The sequence below is a fragment of the Xylaria bambusicola genome, assembly GCF_022495145.1.
Source record: "Xylaria bambusicola strain CBS 139988 unplaced genomic scaffold F5B22scaffold_1, whole genome shotgun sequence".
NCBI classification, from domain to species: domain Eukaryota; kingdom Fungi; phylum Ascomycota; class Sordariomycetes; order Xylariales; family Xylariaceae; genus Xylaria; species Xylaria bambusicola.
Window position 1 is genome coordinate 1,108,380 of NW_025953554.1, and position 25,962 is coordinate 1,134,341.

Here is a 25,962-nt window from a genome sequence, read left to right on the forward strand (position 1 = left end):
TTAAACAGTGAAAATATCTAATATAGTCTGACTTTAGTAAATAAAATATATGATATGTAAAACAGAGAATCTATCTAAATGCGCCTTTGAACACCTCACCATTTTTTATTTTATTTTATTTTTGTTTAAAAAAATGCACTTCCTATTCCCTCCAACCATATAACGCCATCAAATTAATGCACAACTTCTACTTCTCTCATGTCATGACTCGCTTCCTATTCTCTCAATCAACGACGACACCTTCTGATCCTGGGTCTCGGTGAGTGCTCCAACGGCGTCGCATAGCGCAGCGAGTAGCGCCTTGGCCGCGGCGGCGGGGATGATATGGCTGTTTGCAACGATCTGGATGCGAACTCCGCCTCTCGCCGGGTACGACATGACGACCATGCGCGGCGGGACCTGGTTCGGGTTATCTAGCCAGCTCATCTTCAGCGTCTCGCCATCTAGTTTGAACTCAGCGCTCTCGTCAGAGGTGTTCTGGTGCTGCACGGTGGTGTCGAAGTCCGAGTTTACGGGCCAATCGACACTGTGCTTGATGATCTCGTCGAGGCCGAGGGAGTGGGACTGCGCGGCGAGGTTCTGCTCTTGGATGGAGCGGAGGAGAGAGAAGCTGGTTTGGTGGGATGAAAGCTGGGCTCTGACCGGGACAATATCAAGACAAGGTCCTACGACGTTTTCAATGCCTGGCATTGACACGTCGCGGCCAGACACAAGGCTACCGTAGATGATGTCTCGGGTTCCTGTAAGACGTGCTAGAATGATTGCCCAGGCGGCGCTAACGACGGAGGCCAATGTGATGCCTGCTGGGAGCTGTGGAACGAGGACGCTGTCCTCTACGATGATTTTCTCGCGGGGCCTGGCCTCGACGCCGGCGCGTCGGTCCTCGGGGATGAGAATCTCCGAGATGTTGGTGAGTGATGAACCCTGCAGGAGTCGTCTCCAGTAGGTTAATGAGGCAGCTAGCCGGTCACGCTTATGTCCTAAGAATTCCGAGAACTGTGTCACTGGAGGCGGGGCAACGCCCCGGTAGATGTTTAGAACGGCTGTGATAAGAGTGGGCAGACAGAAGCCGTCGTACTGAAGGTGGGATAGCCGGAGGACGAGTCTGTGGCCTTGAGACTTGCTCCGGACGAGCATGAATGCGGTGGGAGAACGTCCGAGTCGGAAGCCTGATTCCGCGTCTTGGAGGCACAACTTCTCAGAAACGGAAGTAATGTCCTCGGTGGTTTCAAGCACGGGAATCTGCAGTGGTAGTTGCGCGAGAGAAGCCTGGAAATATGTCCCTTTGAATTCGATGAAAGCGGAACGCAGTAGAGAATAGCGCTCAACTACGCTGTGGCAACTGGATTTGAGTCTATCGACATCCAAGTTCGCGCTAAAGTCGATAAAAATGTAGTTCAGGCTTTCTTGGGGCCGTTGCAGACTCATCTTTATGACATCTCGCTGGAATCCGGTCAAAGGATAAATGTCGTCGATCTCCCGATTCTTGAGCAGTTGGCTGGACCACTGAATGATACCACTTCTCTGAGCAGGGTCCAGCAGGGAGAAAGGCTCAACGGAAAGACGCGGTTGAGTTTCGCCAGTCTTCTTGTCTTGGTATGCGGCCAGGGTCTCAAGTGACCCATGTTTCAAGATATCCATGACAGTAAGGGCGATACCAGCCTTGCGAGCGGACACGACAAGTCTCATAGCTGTGATAGAGTCACCACCGATACCAAGGAAGCTATCGTCAACGCCGATAGTCTCCCCGCTAATATCTAATATTTGAGCCCACAGACGCTGTAGTGTCTCTTCCGTCTGTGTGCGCGGCGCCCGCTTGCCACCCTTTGCGAGCGACTTCAGTTCTGCCACTTTCTGTGGTGAAAGAGAGGACACAATTTCGCGTAGCTTTCGTCTGTCTACTTTTCCAGAAATATTGAGTGGCAGTTTCTTGAGCAGAAAATACAATGTCGGTACCATGTACGGGGGTAATCGTTGCGAGATAGCAGCCTCGGTTTCCGGATGTAACCACACCAACGAAACGTTCTCTGTTATGCTTGTGACAGCGCGGAATGGGCTGGAAATAAATCCATCGGGTCCATTGTCATCTTTCTCGGTACGAAGGAAAACTGAGAGTATTGGCCTGTTGCTTTCTCCCGCCAATTCTGTCACTTCTGCGACGGCCTGAGCGGCGTCAGGGACGCTCTCGCGGACTTGGAAATCGACTTCGTTCAGCTCAATACGCAGACCTCGCATCTTCGCTTGGTTATCCTTTCGGCCGACAAAGTCCAGAGTGCCGTCTTCATTATACTTGACCAAGTCTCCGGACCTGTATAGTAATGATTTCCGGCCCGGCCGGCCCTGGGTACCGCGGAGCAACCACTCTGGGCTGTCGATGAAAGCAGCCGCAGTCTCCTGGGGCCGGTTGAGGTAGCCTTGTCCGACAATGTGTCCCTCAATCGCAAGCTCACCTACTGCCCCGATAGGCATAAGTCGGTTGGGGTCATCGGGCGACACGACCCACAAGCAAGCGCCGGTGGCATGTCCTAGCCACGAACCTCCTCTGGAACCCGTACTTGTATTGCCAACATTAGAGACAACAGCAGTCTCTGTAGGTCCATACACATTGAAAACTGTGGCATACGTCAGTAACTTCTTTAATACTATAGGTGCAATGATACTTAATTGACACGGAAGAGTTTTCGAATACTTACATGTACATGTTGGGCTTCTCCATCGGTTGATGTCATCATCAGTGATCTTCTCACCTCCCAAGAGCATCTTCGTCACAGAAGGGACTTGGCTCGGTCGAATCAAGCGAGACACAGTCGGCGTCAAGAAGCACAGGTTGACGTTCATGCGGTTGATGCTAGCTTCGATAGCCGTTAATCTTTCATCATCAGATGGCACGCAGACACATCCCCCAAACAACAGCGTCGTGAAAATTTCGGTAAAACCAATATCGAAGGTATATGCTGCAAATTGCAACGTTCGCGTACTTGCGCTGAAGCCGAATGCACGCCCGTGGTGGAAGCAGCTGGTGCTTGCTGCAAGATGGCTGATTCGGACACCTTTAGGCTGTCCAGTGCTACCAGAAGTGAACATGAGATAAGCGGTCGAATCTATGGTCGCGCCTGATCTGGAGCCGCCTCCATTGCTGGACGCAAGTTTTCTGGTGGGGTTGGTAGTAGTTGATAGCGCGCGAGGACCGACTGGTACAATGGCATACTTGGAATCGCCCAAGATATCGGCATGTTCAATAGAGGTTAGTACGACTTTGGCGTTGATGTTGTTGAGGATTCGCTCTCTTCGATCAGTTGCTTGCGAGGTGTCCATGCCTACGAAAGCACCGCCCGCCTTAAGGATAGCCAACATAGCTACGACTCCCCATATTGATTTTTCGAAGAACAGGGGAACTATGATTCCATCCCCGACACCCAACGCGATTAAATGCTCCGCCACGCGCCCAGCAAGAGCATCCAGTTCCTGGTAACTCAGCTTTCCATCCCAAGAGTCCACTGCAGGCGTGTCTGGGTGAATTTTCGCTTGCTTGCTGATACTCTCATGTAGCAAGCGTTCAATGGCCACTGGCACAGTCTTGTTCCAGTTCCATAGAGTGATTTCATTCTCCAACGTCAAGGATCCTACTTCTTCCACAAGTTGGCCCGGCTTAGCGGCTGCGAGTTCCTTGATGATAAATCCGAGCTGCTGAGTGAAGTTCTCCATTTGCCATTTACTGATGACCCTAGTATCGAAGCTTGCCCTGACTCTTACTTCGTCGGCTCCGAGGAGGCATTCGAGGAGGAGGGCGTACGTTGCACCCAATGTTTTCGATGCACTTGACGTTTTCCAAGATCCGAGACCATGATCTTCGGATAGCCCTTCATCTTCTGGCTGTATGGCGAGTAATGTCTGAAAGCCACAGCCGCGACGACCATTCTCGCCCATGCTCGAAATCCGCTGCAAACCTGTCTGTTGGTATACAGCAGCCTCGGTATTCTGCTTCTGGATTGTCTGGAGATACTCGCGGACAGTGTGACCTTTATGTGGCCGAATTCTCGTAGGGACTGTCGCGATTGTCGGGCCCATGATATCTTCGATACCTGCGAGTGGCACATCTCGGCCGGATAGAACTGTACCAAAGATAACATCCGTAACATTCGTGTATTGAGAAATGAGGATACCAAGTGCTGCGTTGATCATAGTTGACATGGTAAACTCCGACTTGACTCTTGGCGCAAGTCCAGTCTCAAGCACAGCATCTGCGACTGGCTCATAGAATGGCAACGCTGGCGGTGTGGGGAAAGGAACGAACTCAGCATCCGCTAAGTACGATTGCCAGTATGCTTCAGCATCGCTACTTCGGGCATCAAGAAGATGCTTGACGAATACGTTGAATCCCGGCTGTTCAGTCAAAGCAGTGTTACCATTATATGTGTCATGTACCAAACTCATAACGCGCGAAAGCATCCACCCGTCGTATAAGGCGTGGTGTATCGTCCACACTAGACAGCGAGATTGGCTAACGTCATGTTCAGTTACAATCGCAAAGCGCGACAAACGCTTGCCGATGCCCATGAGGTCCGTGGCATCCTTTCGAAGGTATTCTTCAAGTTCGTCGCCTTCGCTCCAAGCGATGCCTTCTTTTGTCACAACTTGGATCACGCCCAGCTGTTCATGCTCGACAATCCTGGTGCGTAGGATGCGGGTAGAAGCTACGACGTATTCCCATGCCGATTTGAAGCGTACAATGTCAACATCGGGGGAGATCTGGAAGATGGCTTGCATAACATAGTCGCCTGGTCGTTTAGCTGTAAGCGACAACAAGCCTTCCTGCAGGGATGTACAAGGATACGCGTCTTCAACGGTCGAAGAATCTGTGTCGCAAAGAACAGCCACCTCTTTGCGAATATCTTGACTGTCTGCGAAGAGTGCAAATGGCCGCACACTCTCTACGTGTCCATTTGTCGCTGTCTTGCGGGATTCAACCAATGCTTCAAGTGTGGGATGCCTGAAGATATCCGCAACAGAAAGTTCAATGCCGATATCACGAGCTAGTGGCACCGCCTTCATCGCCACTATCGAGTCACCTCCGAGCTGGAAAAAGTTATCCTCGATGCCAATAGTCGACGTGTCGACGTATAGGACCTGAGCCCATATCCCTTGCAGCTGCTTTCCAATCAACGAGGTTGGCTGTTGCTTCGTTCCTCGCGGGATCACGACCTTAGAGGCTGTCTGGACCAGTGCCCGACGATCGACCTTTCCATTCTCGGTAACTGGCATCTTGTCTAACACAGTGATTGACTGAGGCATCATGTAGGAAGGTAACGTATCCCGGACCAGCTCGTGGAGCTGACCGCGCACCTTCTCTGTTAGCTGTCGTCGTAAAGGTCGGCTGGTCAGCACGCGGGAAGCATCCTTGGCGTGGTCGGTTGGGAAATTGAACAGAACCCTGCTGCCGGCCACGGGTGGCTGATGATGATGAAATACTGCATCAAGACCACCACGTAGGGAGTGTTGTCGAGCCCAGCTAATCTCCACTCGACAACCTATCGATTGGGCGAGTTCTTGCAGGTCAAGTGCAGAGAGCGAATGGCACTTCTCGGCTTCCCGAATAATAGATGGAAGCCAGTCTCGGTCATTTGCTGATTGAACTGAATCCTTCACTAGCGAATTGACTACATGTCGCTCAAGGATACTTTTGCTATTTGGGATATTGCTGACTGCTACAGTTGATCCAGCTGAACAGCCCTGTCGAAGTAGTTGTAGAAGTGATTGCTGATCAAGTCCTTCCTCCATGAAGTCGATCCAGTCACTATCGCCAATCTTGTGCACCTGGACGGGGTTACTGTCATCTGTCAGGTGTAAGATGGCACTGTAACGGTAGCTGCTTAGTTCGTTGGTCGCCTTCATTCTCTTTGGAATGATTTCAACATGCTCAACGAGATTCGGGAAGGAATCCTTCAGAGAGGTGAAAAATGCGGGATCAACGAGTAACTCTGTCTCGACACGATCCGACTCAGCCATGTGACGCTCGACTTCGTCCCTAAGTGCGGTCTTGCCGAAAAGATGCAATGCCTTCGAGACTTTGAATTCGTCAAATAGAGCAAAGGATCGCATATCACCGAAGAAGACTCTCTTCATGCTCTTGATTTGAATAAGATCCTTTGCCACCTTGAAAAGATAGGCTTGCGTGGGGAAGTACTGTGCAACAGAGTTAATCACGGCGAGTTCTGGAGAGTTGTCCTTCCCCAGAAGGCAGATATCTGATCCAGTGCCCTTTTGCATGTAAATCTTCTCCTGTAGACCAGGGATCGATCTGGCTGTCTTGGCGACGAATTCGATAGCCGTTGAGGTCGGCTCTAGACCGACATAGCTTCGCAAGCCATCGATGATATTAAACAAAATCATACCGGTGCCTGTTCCCACTTCAAGGACATTACCAGGCTCCCCGCCATTGCGTATGGAGCGAATAGTATCGTCAAGCCACTCGTTCATCTCATCCTTTGCGATGAGCTCCCCACTGTACATCGATGTCCAAGCCGTGAAATCTCTGCCTATAGACTCGGGGCGAACGTCTTCAACAGTGGTGTACTTGTCAGAGTCGAAGAGTGTTTCCCATAGCTTGACGTGCTGTTCCGCCTCATCATCATCTACGTCTGCATTACCGCCTTCGTTCTCGTCTTCTTCGGCAATGGTTACGAAACCTGCAAGCTGTGTCGCTTGCTCATTTCGATGCTCTGCAACGACAACGGCGTCTCTCACGAAAGCGTGGCGCTTTAGAGCACTTTCGATCTCTCCAAGCTCTATACGATGGCCGCGAACCTTGACTTGCAGATCAATTCGCCCGAAGAATTCCATGTGGCCGTCGAGAGGCCTATAGCGGACATAATCGCCAGTCCTGTAAGCTCTGAGTTGCTGTCCGCCGATATTCAAGGTAATAAATCGGTTTGCATTTTGTTCGGGGTTCATGTAGCCTCTAGCAAGACCATCACCAGTAACAACGAGCTCGCCTATAACTCCAATTGGCACAAGACGCAAGTCTGTGTCCACGACGTATGCACCTGAATTGCCAATAGCGCGGCCGATGGGAACTCCATTGGTAAATTCCTCGCCAGTAGGGACGTCGTAGAATGTGCTAATGACTGTATTCTCTGTTGGACCATAGGCATTGATAATTCTACCATTCATAATAGCCCCTGCTGCCGCCAGGTCTTGCCCGTCTACCTTATCGCCACCAACTAGCAGTAACTCCAGCTGAGAAAAGACGGAAGGCGCTTGAACGAGGAACTGCTTGAAGAAAGCCGGTGTAAGAATGGTAGTCTGAACCTTTTCGCTCTTGAAAATTTGAATTAAGGCGTCGTTGTCCAAAACCGTAGTACTGTCGACACAGATCAGTGTGCCACCATTCAAGATGGTCGGGTAGATTTCCCAGGTCGTGATGTCGAAGGCGATGTTACCCATATGAACCATGGTGCAACCAGCCGAGAGGGTCTTCACGATATCGTTTTGTCTTGCAAGTCGGAGGATACCACGATGCTCAATCAACACACCCTTTGGTTTGCCTGTAGAGCCGGAAGTGTACATGACATACGCAAGGCTCGCACTGGAGGGAGTGCAAGAAGCGAGGGCGTCATGACCGTTAGTGCCATTTTGAGCATGTTCGAGAATGTCATCAATACCGACAAAATCGAGATGTTCTAGATCCAGGCTTGGTGGTTGGGCATGGCGTCCGAGCAAGACGAGCCTACGGCCTTCAACGGAAGACAGAATGCTCTCGACACGGCTCGCTGGGCTTCTAACATCGAGCGGAACGTAGGCCAAGCCGGCTTTCAGAATACCTAAGTATGCAATGATGGTCTGGCAGGATCGTTCCGAGTATACACCAACCAGTTTTTCTTTGACGAATGACTGCTTGGTCAACCACCGAGCTAGCTCGTCAGATTTGATGTCTAGTTGAGAATATGTCAGCTTCGCATGGCTATCTTTCACTGCGATTCTGTTGGGATAGGCAGTAACTTGTTGGCGGAAGATGCTGACAACGCTAGATTCTGGCGCGTGGGTAGGTTGATGATGGGGCTGGATTAAACCAGTCTCTTGGAGCGTCGCATAAGCATCTTCCGTCATTAGTGGTAGCGATCCTATTTCTATCTGAGGTTCCCTAAGACCGTGCTCGAGAGTTGTCCGGAAAAGTGAAAGCATATTGTCAATCGTCTTAGGCTCGAACAGATCTGTCGAGAATGCGACCTCGCCTCTCAGGCCAACATCTTCTTTGGTGAAGTGGAATTCAAGATCAAATCTCGATGTTGATGCCATATTCAATGAATCAATCTCGACACCCTCCAGGTTAAATTGCCCCAGGTCCGTTTGAGAGTGAAGCGTGAAAACCACCTGCACCAATGGCTGACGCGCCAGATCTCTAGTATTCTTCAGTTTGGAGACAATCTTCTCGAATGGAACATCCTGATTCTCCAGTGATGCTTTCTTCGCCGCCTGCACTTTCTGAACTAACTGTTCAAAAGATTCATCATCAAGCTTAAGTCGCAGGCACTGCATGTTGACGAAGAATCCAATCAAGTCGGCAACCTGCGCTTGGTCTCGATTGGCATTCGCTGTGCCAATGGTTGCATCCTTTGATCCTGTCATGCGGTAATGCGTCGCCCTGAACGCAGCGAGAAGCACAACGAACGGCGTCACCTCGTGTCGCTTACAGAATTGCATCAGCTCATTATACAGCGGCCCTTCAACCATGATCTCCTTAACCTCTGCTTTTCCAGACAATGTATCCGGCCTAGGTTTATCGCACAAGAACTCGGCTGGCTGGCTGTTATCCAACTCGGCAACCCAATAGTCAAGTTGCTTCTGGTGTGTGTCCACCTGATCCTGCATCTTTTGCCACAAAGCATAATCCCGGTATTGAATTGGTAGCGGGCTTACGGATGACAGAGGATCCAGGCCATGAATGCAGGCAGTGTAGAACGTTGTCAACTCGCGTTGGAGTACGCCCACGGACCAACCGTCGGAGATAATGTGGTGCATAACGATTGACAAAACATGGTCTTCTTCGCTCAGTCGGTAAAGGGTTATCCTCCATCCAGCGTCGCTCTCTAGATTGAAAGGCGTGTTCTGCTCTTGTCGCAAAGTGTGCAACAGGTTGCCTTCAGCGATCTCGACAATCTTCAATTCGCTAGGCTTGAATGGATGCACAACTTGCAGGTCAACGCCGTCCTCAGCGGTGAAAGTGGTTCTGAGGGTTTCATGGCGACTCTCTATTGCGAGAAGTGCTGCATGAAGTGCACCGAGATGTAATTTGCCCCTCACTCGCATCGCTAGTGGCATAAGATACATTGTAGAGTCTGGATACAGCTGGTCTAAAAACCAGAGTCTTCCTTGAGCGTACGATTGTTCGACAGGACCTTTGTAAGGAGTTTGAGGGATGACCTTATTAGCATTGTCTGATGATAGTCGCGCTTTCTGGGCAAGATGATGCAGGCCATTTGGATGAAGAACGTCTGCTACTCCTAGTTCAAACCCGAGATTACGAGACTCTCCCACAATGACCATGGCAGATATAGAATCACCGCCAAGTCTAATGAGGCTGTCGTCAATACCGATGTTGTTAGCTTCAAGGTTAAGAACCTGTGCCCATATTTTACGAAGCACACGCTCTTCTTCAGTTGTTGGCTGTCGTTTTTCTTGTCCGCCAGTTGCCCGAATCTCAGCAACGTCCTTCGCTGATATAAATTCCCCAATCTTCCGCAATCGTTTTCGATCTACTTTGCCCGATGCTGACAGAGGAAGAATTGCGACTCGGATGTATAGGGAAGGTATCATGTACTGTGGTAACCTCTGAGCCAAGGCCACTTCCAATGCACTGGAGGCTCGTGCCAGCTCGACACCGTCGGAAATTTGGACTGTATGGTAGAACGAGTCCTGGCTATTGGCATCTTCATCCAGATCGCCAGCCACGAAAAGTGATAGAATTGCCTTCTGGTTATCACCATTGAGTCGGACCATTTCTGCTACAACTTGAGCATGCGGCCCGAGGCATGCTTGAGCCTGATGCTCAACTTCGCCTAGTTCCAAACGTTGGCCTCGAATCTTAATTTGCATATCCTTGCGCCCAAGGTATGTTAGACCACCGCTCTCGGTGTATCGAACCAAGTCACCTGTCTTGTAAAGGCGGGCTTGTCGACCCGGGTGGTCCTTGGTGCCTCGGCATAACCAGGCCGGCGCTTCGATAAAAGATGCTGCCGTACCGACAGGGCTACCAACGTACCCTCTAGCCACAATCGGGCCCTCAACAATAAGCTCACCGATTGCTCCAACAGGTACCAGACGATCATGGTCTTCGGGGTGGACAATCCATGATACTGAACCGACGGCTTTTCCAACGTAGGCGCTCGCTTGGCTGTAATCAATTTGTCCGAATGCACAACCAACTGTGCATTCAGCCGGACCGTATCCATTGAAAAGCTCTGGCACTGTAACAAGTCGTTGCAGGTCTTCATCCATTGGTGTCTCGCCGCACAGAACAACGGTACGCAAAGTCAGAACAGTCGCTGGCTTGAGTAAGCGGACAACGCAAGGAGTCAAAATGATGGTGTTAACCCGCCCGTCTGTGATGGTCTTGTCTATATCCGCTAGTCGATTCTCGCTAGATGGCATGCAGACACATCCGCCATAAACAAGCGTCGTTAGGATTTCCATGATGTATGCGTCAAACGAGTAAGACGAAAACTGTAGAGTGCGGGTTTTCTTATCGAAGTTCACTGATCGCCCTCCATAGACAGTACTAGAAGCCAGAGCACAATGTTCAATTAAAATGCCCTTCGGTTGGCCAGTGCTTCCAGATGTGTAGACCATGTAAGCTGCTGAGCCTGGCTGGACTTTGGGGTGAGTTGTGCGATTAGCGCTTGGCAGAGACGACAGAGTATCTGCATCAACAGGTACGATATTGTAGTCTAAATTGGTTAGTATATTTGCGTTTCGCTTGGATGTTAGTATGATTTTGGCGCTGATCTCCGCCAGCATCAGATCCCTTCGGCCTGCCGCCTGGTCTGGGTCAATAAGCAGGAATGCAGCACCGGCTTTGAGAACGGCTAGCATTGACACCACCACCCATTTTGACTTTTCGAAAATCAGTGGAACAATATTCTCGGCACCCGGTTCTCGAGAACCAATACCAAGGCTCGTTATGTACTTTGCCAGTCGGGAAGACAGCTCGCCTAGCTCTTTATAACTGATCTCACCGTCCCAAGCAGATACTGCCGGTGAGTCTGGCTGTTGTTGTTCTTGGCGGCTGATAATATGATGGACAGGGAATTCAATAGTCTCGGGGACAGTCTGGTTCCAGTTCCAGATTGTTGCCTCGTCTTTAGCAGTTAATAAGTTGATCTCTCCGAGACGTCGGTCTGGTGGCGAGTCTGCTAGTTGAATAACAATGCTACTTAACTGGAAGATCATATGCTCCAGTTGCAACCTGCTAACAACGGCACTGTCGAAGCAGGCCTTCAAGGCTATCTCGTTAGGCCTCAGGTTACACTCTAGGGCAAGTGCATATGTCACGAAATCTTCCTGGTTGTCTGATATTTGCCATTGGCCTAGAGCATCACTCGGTAGCTTTTCTTCCGGCTGCACTACAAGTAACGTATTGAATGCGGATGCATGGCGGCAGTCTTCGCCCATTCTAGCAATTCGATGAAGGCCAGTCTGCTCGTATGCTATCATTTCAGTCGCTTGCTGCTGTATCTTTTCTAGCAAATCTGGCACTGTGTAGTCTTCCCGAAGCTGGACTCGCACTGGGACCGTTGCAATAGTTGGTCCAATAATCTCTTCGATTCCAGCGACGGCGGCATTACGGCCAGACACAGTGGCGCCAAAGACGACGTCCGCTGAGCCAGTGTATTGACTTATCATCAATGCCGTTGCCGCCCGAAGAAGTGTCGAGACAGTCGCCTCTGTCGTCTTTATATTCAATGGAAGGGTGTATTCGAAGGAGTCGTCGGCTTTTGGCTCTTTGGATAGAACAGGCAAAGTAGGGAAAGGGACATGCTCTCCATTGGCTAGGTAAGACTGCCAGTATGCCGCAGCATCATCGGTGACATGTTCCTGCACCGTTGACTTGACGAACGCATTGAACTCAGTCCTCTGGAGAATCGGATCGCCTCTGTATGCTTTGCCCACCATGTCCAGGACAAGTGGGATAGTGAAGCCATCGTATAATGCGTGATGGAGGGTCCATACCATGAACTTGGGTTTCTTTCCATCCCCGTCGACAAAAGCGAGACGGGATAAGCGGTCACCCAGCCCCATAGGGACAGTTTTGTCCCTTCTAACATAATCGTCCACATTTGTGGCACGTTCCCAGTTAACACCCTCATTGCAGACAACCTGCACGAGCGCTCCAAGTTGACGAGAATAGACGATTTTGGTGCGAAGGATAGGAGTCAGAGACACCACTTTCTCCCATGCTGTCTGAAGACCCTCTGGCTCCACATTGTCAGATAGCTCCAGCACGGCCTGCATTGTGTAGTCCCCTGTTCGTTTTGTACTGAGAGATAGAAGCCCTTCTTGAAGTGCAGTACACGGGTAAGCATCGTCAATGAACGATGCTTCCAGGCCACAAAGACCGCCAAATTCATTTCGGAGGTCAATTGACGTGTGGCTATGATTGAGCAGAGCAAATGGCGCAATCGGCTCCTTATCTATCTCCTGAACTGAATTGGCTTCCACATGAGCTTGAGCAGAGAGGACAGGGTTGCGGAAGATATCGGCAACTGCCAACGAGATACCGACTCCACGAGCTGCCCCGACAAGTTTCATCGCAGCAATCGAGTCACCACCTAGTCGGAAGAAGCTATCATCTACACCAATAGAATCAGCCTCTATCCCGAGTGTCTGTGACCATAAAGCTCGAAGTTGGTATTCCGCCTTCGTTCGTGGAAGTCTCTTTGCCCCACGGGTCGCGGTCCTCAACTCTTCAAGGTTCTGAGGAGAAAGGGCTGCGCCCATTTGACGGAGACGTCTTCTATCAGTCTTTCCGGAGACTGTCAGGGGCAGTTTCCAGATGGGGACGAAGACTGAGGGAACCATCCAGTGAGGCAAAACAGTCTCCAGACGGGCCTGGGTGCGTCGGATTGTCGTTCTCGTTAGTTCGTTGAGAGATGTATTCATTATATATTCATCCCCAGGCTTTTGTAGGTCTGCCATTTCCCCGTCTGTGTCTATCACGAGGAACCCCACTAACTCAGGCCCTCTCGACTGGCTATCTTGGATCTTGACTAGCTCTACAACTGCATCTTTCACGGCCGGCGAGGAGAGTCTAGCGTGATACTCAACTTCTCCAGTCTCAATACGTTGGCCGCGCAGTTTGACTTGGGTATCCTTCCTTCCGAGTAGCTCGATGGAGCCATCTTGGTTATATGTTGCAAGGTCACCGGTCTTGTAGAATCTAGAGGCAGCTAGAGGCGAGCCAAACGAGTTCCTCCATGCCGGTGGGGAGATGAAAGCCTTGGCTGACCTTTCGGTGTCACCAATATAATGACGTCCTATTGTAGGCCCTTCGATGATAACCTCTCCAGGGGCCCCTATAGGTACAAGATCGTCATGATCGTCGGGGTGCACGATCCAGTATCGGCCAGTTGTCGCAGTCCCAACGTCTCCCGTACCGGAAGATACGCTCAGCGCAGCTGAGGAAACCACCGCAGCGGTTTCAGCACTTCCATATGTCTGGCGGAGGTTGCGGTTCGCGTGTGATGCCCATTGCTTGATTTGAGAAGACCGAATAGGCTCACCGCCAATGTTGATTGTTTTGAGAGAGGGAACCTCCTCGGGGTTCATTTTAGCCAAGACGGTTGAGGTCAGGAAAGCCCAATTAGCGTCCAGTTCTCTGATGGTTTGCACCAGTTGAGTGCCTCGTTGCTCCTCAGACGGGATGCAAATACATCCACCATAGATCATCGTCATGAGCATTTCCATGATAGCACCAGCGAAGTTATAAGAGCCGAATTGCAAGGCGCGTGTGTTTGCACTCATATTCATGTGACGCCCGTGGCCGATCGCGGCGGAACAATAAGATCTATGCTCGATTATCACACCTTTAGGTTCGCCTGTACTGCCAGAAGTAAAGATGATATACGCTGCGTTGTTCGGTTTCGATCTCGGCTGCGCTGGACGCATATCTGGTAGTGATCGAAGCAATTCCCAGTCCACCATAACGGTGTTCTTCGTATACTTAGACAGCCTCGTCTTACAGGAGACTGATGCCATGGAAATTGTCGCTTTTGTCTGGCGGCAGAGTGTCTCCAATCTAGTATCAGGCAGCCCAGAGTCAAGAAGAACAAAAGCACCACCGGCCTTCAGCGTGCCCAAAATAGCGACGACTGTCCACATAGATTTCTCAAAGCAGAGCGGTACTATGACCTCTGGCCCAACACCGAGATTCATAGCTAGGTGATATGCCAGCTTGTCGGAGAGATGCTCGAGTTCGACATAGCTCAGGCTCCCATCCCAAGCCTTGACTGCCGGACGATCTGGTTGCTGCCGGGCATGCTTGGCAATTAGGTCGTGGACACACGAATCAGCCACATCTATTCCGGCCATATTATTCCAGGATGATATAGTTGCCACATCTACCTCTGTTAGTGAGCAGACATCCCTTACTGAACGTCCTGCGTCCGCTTCCGATAACTTGTCAACAAGGAAACTGAGTTGCCGCAGAAGTGATTCCATTCTCCAAGTGCTAATGATCCTAGAATCAAAACTTGCCTTAACCTTCACTGTATTGGCCCCGAGATAGCACTCAAGCGTTACAGCGTACGTAGTAAAGCCTTGGTTGTTGGTTGACGATGTGTGCCATGTACCGAGGGTATCATTTGGTGCGATGTCCTCACCCTCTTGCGGATGCACCACGAGTAAGGTCTGAAACTTGCAAGCTTCTTGGCCGTTCGTATCAATCTTTGCGATACGTTGAAGACCCGTCTGTTCGTAGGGAATCATTTCTGTTGAGTCTCGTTGCACTATGTCGAGATACTCTGCGACAAGCTGCTCTCTGTCTACTTGTATCCGGATAGGAACTGTTGCAATGGTGGGACCAGCAATTTGATCGATACCTGCTACCGGAGCGCTCCGGCCGGAGACGGTTGCTCCCAACAGTACATCTGAGGAGCCAGTGTACTGATGTATCAGAATAGCTAGAGCACCACGAAGCAACATGGAACTCGTCGCCGTCTCTGCTTTCAAGGCCAAAGGTGGTAGCTCCAGCTTGATGGTTGCATCTGCCATCGGTTCTGACACGGATGGTGGCAAGGGAGGAAATGGTGCGAAGTCGCCATCAGCCAAGTATAATTGCCAGTACTTGCTCGCCTCGGTATCGGGGAAAGAACGCAGATATTTGACAAAGGAATTGAAAGGGGCAGGCTTCACACTTTGGACCCTGGCGTACTCGTTATACACAAAGTTTAGAATCAAGCCAAGTGACCAGCCGTCGAACAGTGCATGGTGGATAGTCCAAACAAACTGTCGAGGCTTTCCATCATCGACTATGGTATAGCGCGATAATGAATGGCCAAGACCCATAGCATTGGCTTTATCCTGCTCCAAATAAGTCTCAAGATCGGACGCTTGGTTCCACGAGATCTCTTGGTCGCAGACAACTTGCAAAAGCTCAAGTTGATGATGGTGTACTATTCGAGTGCGTAAGATGGCTATTGTCTGCACGGCCGCATCCCAGGCTGCTTTGAAGGTATCAATTTGTATGCCTTCTGGTAGATCTAGTACAGCCTGCATGATGTATTCACCATCTCGCTTGGCCGTGAGCGACAACAGGCCTGTCTGTAGAGGGGTGCAAGGATATGCATCTGTGATAACTGAGTCTTCAACGTCGCATAGAGCCGCGAGCTCTTTCCGAAGCCCGGAAACTGCTTGGTCTTTCACGACAAGAGCGAAAGGGCGGACGCATTCATCGGCATCGGGCGCTGTGCTTGTGAGGACCTGGGCTTGGGCAGCGAATGTGGGATTCCGGAAAATGTTGGCAACTGGCAGAGAAATTCCCATCTTGCGGGCTATTCCGGTAAGTTTCATAGCGGCCATAGAGTCTCCCCCTAATTGGAAGAAGCTGTTTTCAATGCTAATACTGTCAGCATCAATGTCTAACGCTTCTGCCCACAGGCCAAGTAGGCGTCGCTCGGCGACTGTACGAGGCTTTCTCTTCTCTCTGGCCGCGGCCAGCTTACGAAGCTCCTGAAGCTTAAGATCAGCGGAGAGTTCCGGTCCCATCTCTCGGAGACGCTTGCGATCCGTCTTTTTGGACGCTGTGAGCGGGAGTTCTGATATGGGCACAAGGAGTGACGGAACCATGTAGTAGGGTAGAACGCTCTCCAATCTGGCTTGGACTTGTTGAAGAATTTTGACGATGGCCTTTTTTTGCTCGTGTTCTTCCATACTTGACTGCTCTTGGCTCTTACGCAGGACGAGGAATGCTACAAGCTCTGGACCTCGCGTGCTCTCGGCAGTGGTAGTAAGTTCTACAACAACCTCCTGTACATCCGGAGTTGCTAACCTTGCTTGCTGTTCAACTTCACCAACCTCAATACGTTGTCCGCGCAACTTCACTTGAGTATCTTTTCTGCCTAGCAGCTGGACTGTCCCGTCATTCTTATACACTGCCAAGTCACCAGTTCTATAGAATCGCGACGTGCAGGGGCCGAATGACTCCCTCCAGGCAGGTGTACGGATGAAAGCTTCTGCTGTCTTCTGCGGCTGTCCGATGTACTCACGGCCAACTACTTGGCCTTCAAAAATGATCTCACCCGTTACTCCGAGCGGAGCGAGTCGGTCGAAATTGTTTGGATCCACGAGCCAGATTCTGCCGCTCAAAGCCCGACCGACGTCGGTAGGCGTTGATGAGTCGCTTAGTCTAGCAGATCCTACGACCCCGGAGAGTTCTGATGATCCATATGTTTGGCGCAGTTCAAGCTTGGAGGCCCACGTTTGAATCTGGACGCTTCTGATGGGTTCACCACCAATACACATCGTCTTCAGACACGGCACATCTTCTGGAGCGAGCTTAGCGAGTACTGTAGAGGTCAAAAATGCCCAATTGGCATTGAGCCGCCTAATGGCGGGTGCTAATTCAGCACCGCGCTCCTCGTCCGAGAGAATACAGACACAGCCTCCATGTATAAGTGGCATCAGAATTTCAAGAATGGCGCCAGCGAAGTTGTAAGATCCAAACTGCAAAGAGCGCGTGTTGCTGTTTACGTTCAAAGCGTGATGACTAATGATAGCAGAGCAGTAGGAGCGATGTTCTATTATAACACCCTTGGGCACGCCTGTACTTCCTGAAGTGAAGATGATATAGGCGGCATTTCTTGGATCAGACAATTGATGGCTGTGTGACGGTACAGATGGTACGGGTGTCTTGAAGAACTCCCAATCCAAGACTAAACCTTTCGGGACAAAGTCAGATAGCCTAGACCGGTAAGTCGGGGAGGTGACAGCAACGCTCGCACCGACTTGACTGCATAGTTGCCTCATTCTCTGGTCTGGGACACCGGGATCAAGGAGCATAAAAGCCCCGTCTGCCTTCAGCACACCAAGCATCGCAACCAAGGCGAACATCGATTTCTCGAAGCACAAAGGCACAAAGACATCCGGGCCAACACCCAAGGCACGAAGATGATACGATAACTGAGTGGCAAGGTCATCCAGCTCTTTATGCGTTAGTTTACCGTCCCAAGCGTCTATAGCTGGGGCATCTGGTCGAGTCTGCGCATTGGCGGCAATACGTTTATGCACACAATCGTTCACCACGTTGATGTCGTGATTGTTCCAACCGCTGATAACAGATTTATCCTTCGTAGTCAATAGTTCAATCTCGCCAATTGTGCGATCTGCTGGGGCCGCAGCCAGCTGATCGAGCACAGTGCCAAGCTGCCGTAGGATTTGGCCCATCCTCCACTCGTCCACAACTCTAGTGTCAAAGCTCGCTCGAGCCTGTACCTCGCCGTCCATAATAAAGCATTCTAACGTAATGGCATAGGTGGAGAACCGTTGCTGGGTTGAAGACGTTTGCCATTCTCCAAATACGTTATCGGACTCTATCTCATCCTTTTGTGGCTGGACAACAAGTAAAGTTTGAAAGCGACACGCATCTCGGCCTTCTTTGCTAAGCTTCGCGAGACGCTGCAATCCAATTTGTTCATGTGGAATCATCTCTGTCATGTCTCGTTGCACGCTGTTGACATATTCTGATACTGTCTGGGTATTGGGTGATTGCACACGGACGGGCACCGTGGCTATTGTCGGCCCTAGAATATCCTCGATACCAGCAACAGGGGCGGTACGCCCTGATACAATTGAACCAAAAATGACATCTGTAGTCCCTGTATGGTGGCTCATGACAAGGCCCAACGCCGCACGTAACATGGTAGATAGCGTCACACCGGTGCGTGTCCTTGATGGAAGGCTGAATTCGAGAGTGGCATTAGCCACCGGCTCCCTAACCGCCATTGGCAACGCAGGAAATGTAGCGGATTCGCTATTCGCGAAGTACGACTCCCAATATGCCTCCATATTCATCCTTTCAACGCCATCTTTGAGAATGTGGGACACAAAGCTATTGAAATTGGGTCGCTGGGCGATTGCATCTCTATTTGCATTTCCCAGGAAGACCTGTTTGGCGAGGTTTGTGACTTGTTGCAGTGACCACCCGTCGTACAAAACATGGTGTACAGTCCAGACAAACCAGCGTGGCTTGGCCACATCGCCAACTAAGGCGAACCGTGAGAGTGCATCGCCTAGTCCCATAGGTTTCAAGCTATCCTCTGCAAGATAACTGTCCAAGTCGTTGGCTTGCAACCATTGAACATCCTGTTTGCAGATAACTTGTAACAACCCCAACTTTGCTTGCTCTACAATTCTTGTTCGAAGTACGGTCGTCTGCTGGAGTATCTCTTCCCATGATGCCTTGAACCGATCAATTTGGCAATTGTCATGTATTTCAAGTACGGCCTGAAGCACGTAGTCGCCATCCCGCTTGGTGCCAAGGGAGAAGATACCTGCCTGCAAGGGGGTACATGGGTAGGCGTCTTCAACCATAGATGAGTCTGCTAAGTTGCAGAGTTCAGCTAGGGTCCGGCGTATATGTGGTGATTCGTCTTTGCTTTCGAGAAGAGCGAATGGCGGTATGGGTTCCGAGTTATGTGTCACAGCATCAGTAAGCAGTCGAGCTTGTGACCCAAGGCTCGGATTTCCAAATATAGCTGCAACAGTGAGACCGTAGCCGACCTTTCCAATCGCACCAACTAGTCTAATGGCAGCAAGCGAGTCGCCTCCGAGTCGGAAGAAATCGTCGTCTAGTCCGATAGCAGTTGCATCGATATCGAGCACATTTGCCCAAAGGCCCCGCAGAAGAAACTCATTGTCTGTTCGCGGCTCTGCCCCTTGCCTAGCTAATACACGAAGCTCAGCAAGGCGCTGCGGGGAAATTGTTGCCCCCATTGCCCGAAGACGACGTCGGTCTGCTTTCCCTGTGCTGGCCAAGGGGATTGCGGGAATTCGGAGGTATAACGTAGGAACCATGTATGATGGTAGAGCCCGTTTCAGTGCTGCCTCGACGTCTTCATGCGGATGTACTAGTTCTAATCCCTCGACAATGAGTTTCGAATCGGACCATCCTTGTTGCCCTGTCAGGAACGCTGTTAACATGGGTCGACTTTTCTCGCCTCCGAGCTCGATAACATCTACAATGAATTTGTCGTCTGCCGACATGCATCGTCGTAAGTGGTGTTCCACTTCGCCAGGTTCAAGTCTCTGACCATGGAGTTTGACTTGCGCATCTTTACGGCCGACGAAATGTAAATTCCCATCGGTGTCAAATGAAACAAGGTCTCCAGTCTTATATAAGCGACCATGACGACCCGGCCAGCTTCTAGCACCTCTGAGCAGCCAAGGAGGGTCGTTTATGAATGCAGCTTCCGTCTTTTCAGGCTCCTTCATGTATTCGCGTGCTAGTATTGGTCCCTCAAGTAGAAGTTCTCCGGTTGTGCCCCGGGGTACAAGCTTGGTATGATCATTTGGATTTACGACCCAAGTCAGGGCTCCTATTGCCTTTCCAATGTTGATGGAAGTTCCTGATGTGATTGCGTGGGAGTTCAGAGTGCTCATTGGCGTACACTCTGCAGGACCATATGCATTGAGAACGCGGAAGCTGCCACGCCTTAACCTTTCTAGATCGCCATGGCTCACAGCTTCACCAGATAATATTAGCGTCTGCAAGTTCGGCAAGCTCTCCGGCTCCAAGAGCCTAGAAGCTGAAGGAGTTAGAGCCGCCATGGTCACGGCCATGGATCGTAATGTTTGGTTTAGTTTCCCTATTCGCTGCTCCTCAGACGGGATGCAGAGGCAAGCGCCGATTGACAATGTCATCATGGCATTGTAGACGGCCACATCAAAACTGTAGGATGCGAAGTCAAAGACCCTTGCCCCCGGATGAAAGCAGAAAGCATCTGCCTGATAGTGGCGAGCACTGCTAAAGGCAGAATGCGTGATGACAATCCCCTTGGGTTTCCCTGTACTGCCTGAAGTGAAGCAGACATACATAGGCCAAGATGGGTTAGGTTCAAGTGGTACAGCGGCCTCGTTCTCAGATTTTTCACGCCACCACTCTGGGCCCACGATGTGTGCCACTGCCTGTATGCGCGAACAGAGCTCTCGTCTGCGCTCAGAGGCGCAAACGACCCTAGCCTCGCATTGTTCGACGACCTGGCGTAGCCTATCCTCGGGCTGGTTCACATCCAGGGGCACGAAGGCACCGCCGGCCTTGAGCACACCAAGCATGGCCACTGGTGTCCATATCGACTTCTCAAATAAGAGTGGCACGACAACCTCGGGACCAACACCAGAGCGGGAAAGATCGCATGCCAGCCGCGCTGACTGTTGTTCCAACTCACCATAAGTCAGGCGGCCGTCCCATGCGTCTACCGCTGGCGCGTCCGGGTTTTCCGCCGCTCGAGCTTCAAATAAAGTATGTATGCACTCCTGAATGGAGGCCGGTACTGGGCCGTTCATGTTCCATATCGTTGTGGCTTCTTCCTCGCCTATTAGGGAAGCCTCATGTGTGATGGTATCGCTCATATCGTTCATGTTTATTTTATGAAATCTTCAACTCCTCAAAGTGAAGATGGTTTCTGTAGAATGGTACAGTCTAGGAGTCAACTTGTAGTAGATAAACGATAGTACACTAGAATGATAGGTTGATTTGTTACATAACATATGAGGGTCTGAGAGAATTGAAATCACGACTTCTATGAAAGATACAGACATAGCCCAACTTACATAAGATCAATATAAGAAGCCCATGACCCTGCATCGTCCCTGTATTCTCCTCCGAGCACACCGAACCGTTCGACTCGGCATGAGGTGAGGCTAGCGGTATCCACCCCGATCGACGGCACCATATGCCTCGAAGGATGCCGACTCCACCGCCATTTCGGTGGTCCCTTACATAAAGGTGGTTCGGACTCGGCGTCAACTTATAAATTACTGTATGTAGGGTCTGTGCAGTCCTCGTGGCATGCTCTATAATTATGTTGTTAAGTTGAAAATGCGCCTATTAGTCCCAATAGCACTTAGGGCGATGCGGCTAGTAAGTTCCTGATATGTAGTAGTAGATTTCTAGAAGAATGATCTCCATCGCGAAAGACGTACCTCTGTTTGCTTGTTTCCATTTCCACCTACTATAGAGTCATCAGCTATGAAGGCTACAATTTCTCAGTTCGCCACCGTGCCTGATGCGCTTCGGCGCTCAGTATCGCTTTCGAGAGCATGCTACCGAAGGCTGGGGAATAGCGGTCTCAGAGTATCAAATCCCATTCTTGGTGGCGCACATCTCGGCAGCTCCCGTTGGCTTCCGTGGGCTTTAGAAGAGGAACAGGTAGGTCTAACATATTAACGACATCTCATGAATGGGCTAGCAACAGGAAATGCTGACTCGGTTTTGGCTAGGCCTTGAAGGTGTTGAAAGCCGCCTATGATCGAGGCATAAATACGGTAGGTGCTTCATAACCCTCTTCTACCCATAATGGTTCTGACAGAGTCGCTAGTGGGACACCGCCAATGCTTATTCGAATGGTGAATCAGAGCGTATCATGGGCAAAGCCCTCAAGAAGTACAACATCCCTCGGTCGAAGGTTGTCTTAATGACGAAATGTTTCCGCGTTGTTTGCGACCCTGAGCAATACGATCCCGGTTCTTCGGTTTATATGCACCACGACATTGCTGATACTAGCAAAGACTACGTCAATCAATGGGGTAGGTCGTGTCCTCAGTGCTAGTCATTGTTTCCATCAAGGGGTTCCCTCTATAACGCGGATATAGGTCTATCCCGGACGGGCATCTTCAACGCCGTGGAAGCATCTCTCGAGCGCCTTGACACAACATATATCGACCTATTACATATCCATAGATTCGATCCGACAGTGCCCCCAGAAGAAACCATGTGCGCGCTGCACGATCTGGTCAAGGAGAACAAGGTCCGATACATAGGCGCTAGTTCTATGTGGGCACACCAATTCGCGATATTGCAGCATACGGCTGAGAAGCACGGATGGACGAAGTTCATCTCGATGCAAAATCACTATAACCTCCTCTATCGCGAAGAAGAAAGGGAGATGAACCCATACTGTAAGCTGACAGGTGTCGGCACCCTTGCTGTAGGTCAAGCTCTTTCTGTCTCCGCATTTACCTTGAAGGACTCTCGGATTCCCAGTACTGATCGATGGCATCGTTTAGTGGGCTCCATTAGCTGGCGGGCGGCTAGCACGACCACAGACACAAGCCCCAACGTCGATCCGGACGGTGCACACCAAAAATGGCGGCTTCTACGAACAAGGCGACGACATGAGCTCAGCCAATATCATCTCTCGGGCAGCCGAAATCGCCGAAAAACGCGGGTGGCCGCTCTCACACGTCGGCTTGGCGTGGCTCAACCGCAGAACGGTGGCTCCCGTCATCGGGTTCAGCAGCCCGGAGAGGATGGATGAAGCACTCGACGCGCTTGGAAAGGAGCTAACAGCCGAGGAAGAGGAGAGCTTAGAGGCATTGTACCAGCCTAGGAAGGTTCAAGGTCACTCTTAGACAGCGTTCTCCCTCTACGAGTGGCACCCAGGCTACGCAGTATGTTTCTCTTCGTACTTGGTGAGACAAGTCGGTGCTCGGCGATGCAGAGCCAAGCAGCACGTTCGGAGAGGTTTTCGGGCTTGCCATCGGCATCTGGGGAGAGACAGCCTTGACCAGGCGGTCAGTTCGGGGCGGCTAAGACATTGCAGGCTGCCATACCAGGTTCAGGCCGGGTCCGGACCGCGAGAGTCATGATTCAAATGACCTACGAGTATGACACGCGTCAGTGATCATCACGCAAGTACCAATGAGTCCCTACCAGTCCCTAGTAGGGCTTATAGGTAGAAGATCGAGGGCTGTTCAGGGGTTTGCACTTCAGACTTGAAGATGAGGTATAAGATTCTTCAGGATTGGCATGCAGGACATGGAAAAGTTAGTCTGCTTTTGGGAACTCGGATGGAAAGAAACCTGCTGAAAAGTGAAGCATGCGGGACCGTCAGCAGTCAGCAGGAGGCTTAAGGCTTAGCTCTTCCTATATAGGGTTAGCCTCTAAGGCGAGCCACGCTCAAAGTACTTATTCGTTCCTATTATAGTTTAGTTTATATTTAGCTGCATGTAATCGCTAGGTACAATGTAGACTAGTGCTGTACATATTCGCCCTACGAAGTAGATATTCGGTGAAAGAGAAGCTTGTTTCCTTTTGCTTCAAGAACCTGCATCCAGATATCGTAACCTCAATTGATGCAGTATGGAATGGCATATCTTGAGACAATAGCGACATGTCCCGTTCATTCTCTACCTACCGTAAGGATGGATGGATACCTCATAAGTAAGTCGCTAATCTGATACCGCTGGCCATGGTTTTCTCCCACAATCCCCTACCGCCGATCCCAGAACCGTCGATCTTCGTTGCTGCGAGACCAATGGCGGAACGTTACCGAACCCATGTTTCTTTACTATGTCCTCATTGATTACTACTGAAATAGGTACCAAGCCATCGGGTGGAAGTTGGGGTTGGCCAGTCTTACGCAACAACAGATTGGCATTACCAAAACGAGGAAATGAAGAAGAAGCAAGGATGAAGAAAAGTATTAAAGTATATACCAGTGTATCAATTAAGACAGGGAAGTCCTTGCAAACACCAGATTAATACGTTCCAACTCTGCCTTACCCGAAAGACTGTCAGTTGAGTACCTAGAGCTGGGGTAAATCAAATTAACCATCGTAGTACTACGTACACTAGGTATCTCGTCAACAAGATGTGCGTATTCATGCCAGTCCCATAAGAGTCAGTATTCATGGCTATCCTCTTGTTTCAGAAGGGCTGATATTTGACTACGCAACTGGAACCGAAGAAATCCAACGGTGTGCTTCCAAGAAGCTATGGAGTAGAAACTGGTCCCTGCCTACAGACACACACGCCCTTCCAACCTCAAGTGGCTAGGTCCTCAACTCTTCTCCACTTCGAGCCATCTACATACATCATAAGTATGCAGGGTACATTGGCAGGCACTTTCAGACCCTTCACCTTACTGAAGATTCATGCTTATATATACTAGATCTTCTTAAAGCTAAAGCCCCGGGGACAGCCCTCTGCTCCAGGAGACCAAGGCGCTTCTTACTGTACCGAAGTGATTCGCGGAGCCGAATGCGCTAACTATCCTAAATCGAGGTATCGGTTACATAAGCTACCAGCCACAAGCTTGGAGAGAAAGCGTCTTGTTCCTGGGTTATGTTACTGACTCGGCGTATCATATTACACACAACAGTGCAAGACCTGGCCATTTGTCGACATGCGGCATACTCAACAGCTCTTTCTTCACTATCTCAGAGACGCCGGCAGTTCAGTGGCTCCGATGTTCATAGCCGGCTCAGTATACCGCGGATTGGAAGGATCTGTAGCTAATCGCATCTTCGGCAGTCTTTGAAACATTCTGGTGAATAGATTTTCCAGCTGAGTACGAGAGAAGGCCTCCGCTTGGCAGCCGTGGGGTTCGTAGCCGAACCTCAGAGAGTCGGCGTTTTTCATCTCGTGATGGTTATCAAACTCTTCTGGGTTCTTGAATATATCCTCGTCCCGATTCGCAGACTGAACGGAGCAGATGCCTCCAACGCCTTTCTGCAGTGGCTATCCCCCAATCTCTATGTCCTCCTTTGCCGCTCAACGGCTGTTCAGCGCTGAAGCAGTGTGATAGCCAGTTATCTCGTTTATCACTTTCACTGCTAAGCGCTCTGGATCCTTTCTGAAATCGGAGAGCTGTTTCGGATGTTGAAGGAGTGTCATAGTACCAAGGCCGATGCTATTGATCAGCGCAGCGTTGCCTGCCGTCAGCACCAAGAAATCTGGGGTAGTAACATTGTCCTCGGAGATATTCCTGGGCTTTAGTTGTTCCTCGACTGAGCGGCTGATGATATCACCTCCGGATGTTGCGTCTTGTTATTGACTAAGCGCTTCATGTAGTCTTGTAGGGTTTCATTTGAGATTTCGGCTACGTTACGACTTGTGCTGTTGCGAACTTCTATTGGCTGCTCTTTCTTGCCCTGTCTGACAAAATTATCGAGCACTGCGTCAATGACATGCTCACGGGCCAATGGAAATGAAGAGCGTTCTGTTCTTGCTCAAATTGGTCAGCCTATGTGGTGACGACTTGAAGGTAGCTTAAATAAACCTTTGTATACTATTGTGTATTGACTTAGATGTAATACGAGTTGTCAGGGCGAGCTTTTATTTCGAAATCGAACGAATACTTAGAACAGCTGGTAAGACTCCGTTTGACCGGAGTACATCGTGGTATGCTCTATTGTTCGTATCTTTGTTGGTGACGATGTGATACGACGAGGTCTAATAATGTGCTCGAGCGG

The 25,962-nt window shown here is 50.4% G+C and overlaps 2 protein-coding genes across 2 annotated transcripts; one reads left to right on the forward strand and one right to left on the reverse strand.

Annotated features, from left to right (window-relative positions):
- Window positions 1–201: 201 nt before the first annotated feature.
- F5B22DRAFT_653082 (uncharacterized protein) lies at window positions 202–21,149 on the reverse strand (the record flags this gene model as incomplete). The annotated part of the gene is made up of 3 exons (XM_047979684.1): window positions 12,534–21,149; window positions 2,694–12,467; window positions 202–2,612 (listed from the first exon to the last, which is right to left on the reverse strand). Exons 1-3 carry the CDS (start codon window positions 21,124–21,126, stop codon window positions 202–204), a joined length of 20,778 nt encoding a protein of 6,925 aa, XP_047836387.1. The 5' UTR covers window positions 21,127–21,149.
- A 587-nt stretch (window positions 21,150–21,736) lies between these two features.
- F5B22DRAFT_653088 (NADP-dependent oxidoreductase domain-containing protein) lies at window positions 21,737–23,600 on the forward strand (the record flags this gene model as incomplete). Its single annotated transcript, XM_047979685.1, has 5 exons — window positions 21,737–21,916; window positions 21,988–22,032; window positions 22,086–22,293; window positions 22,360–22,694; window positions 22,774–23,600. The coding sequence occupies 5 exons, from the start codon at window positions 21,737–21,739 to the stop codon at window positions 23,116–23,118; spliced, it is 1,113 nt and encodes a 370-aa protein (XP_047836388.1). The 3' UTR covers window positions 23,119–23,600.
- Between the last annotated feature and the right edge of the window lie 2,362 nt (window positions 23,601–25,962).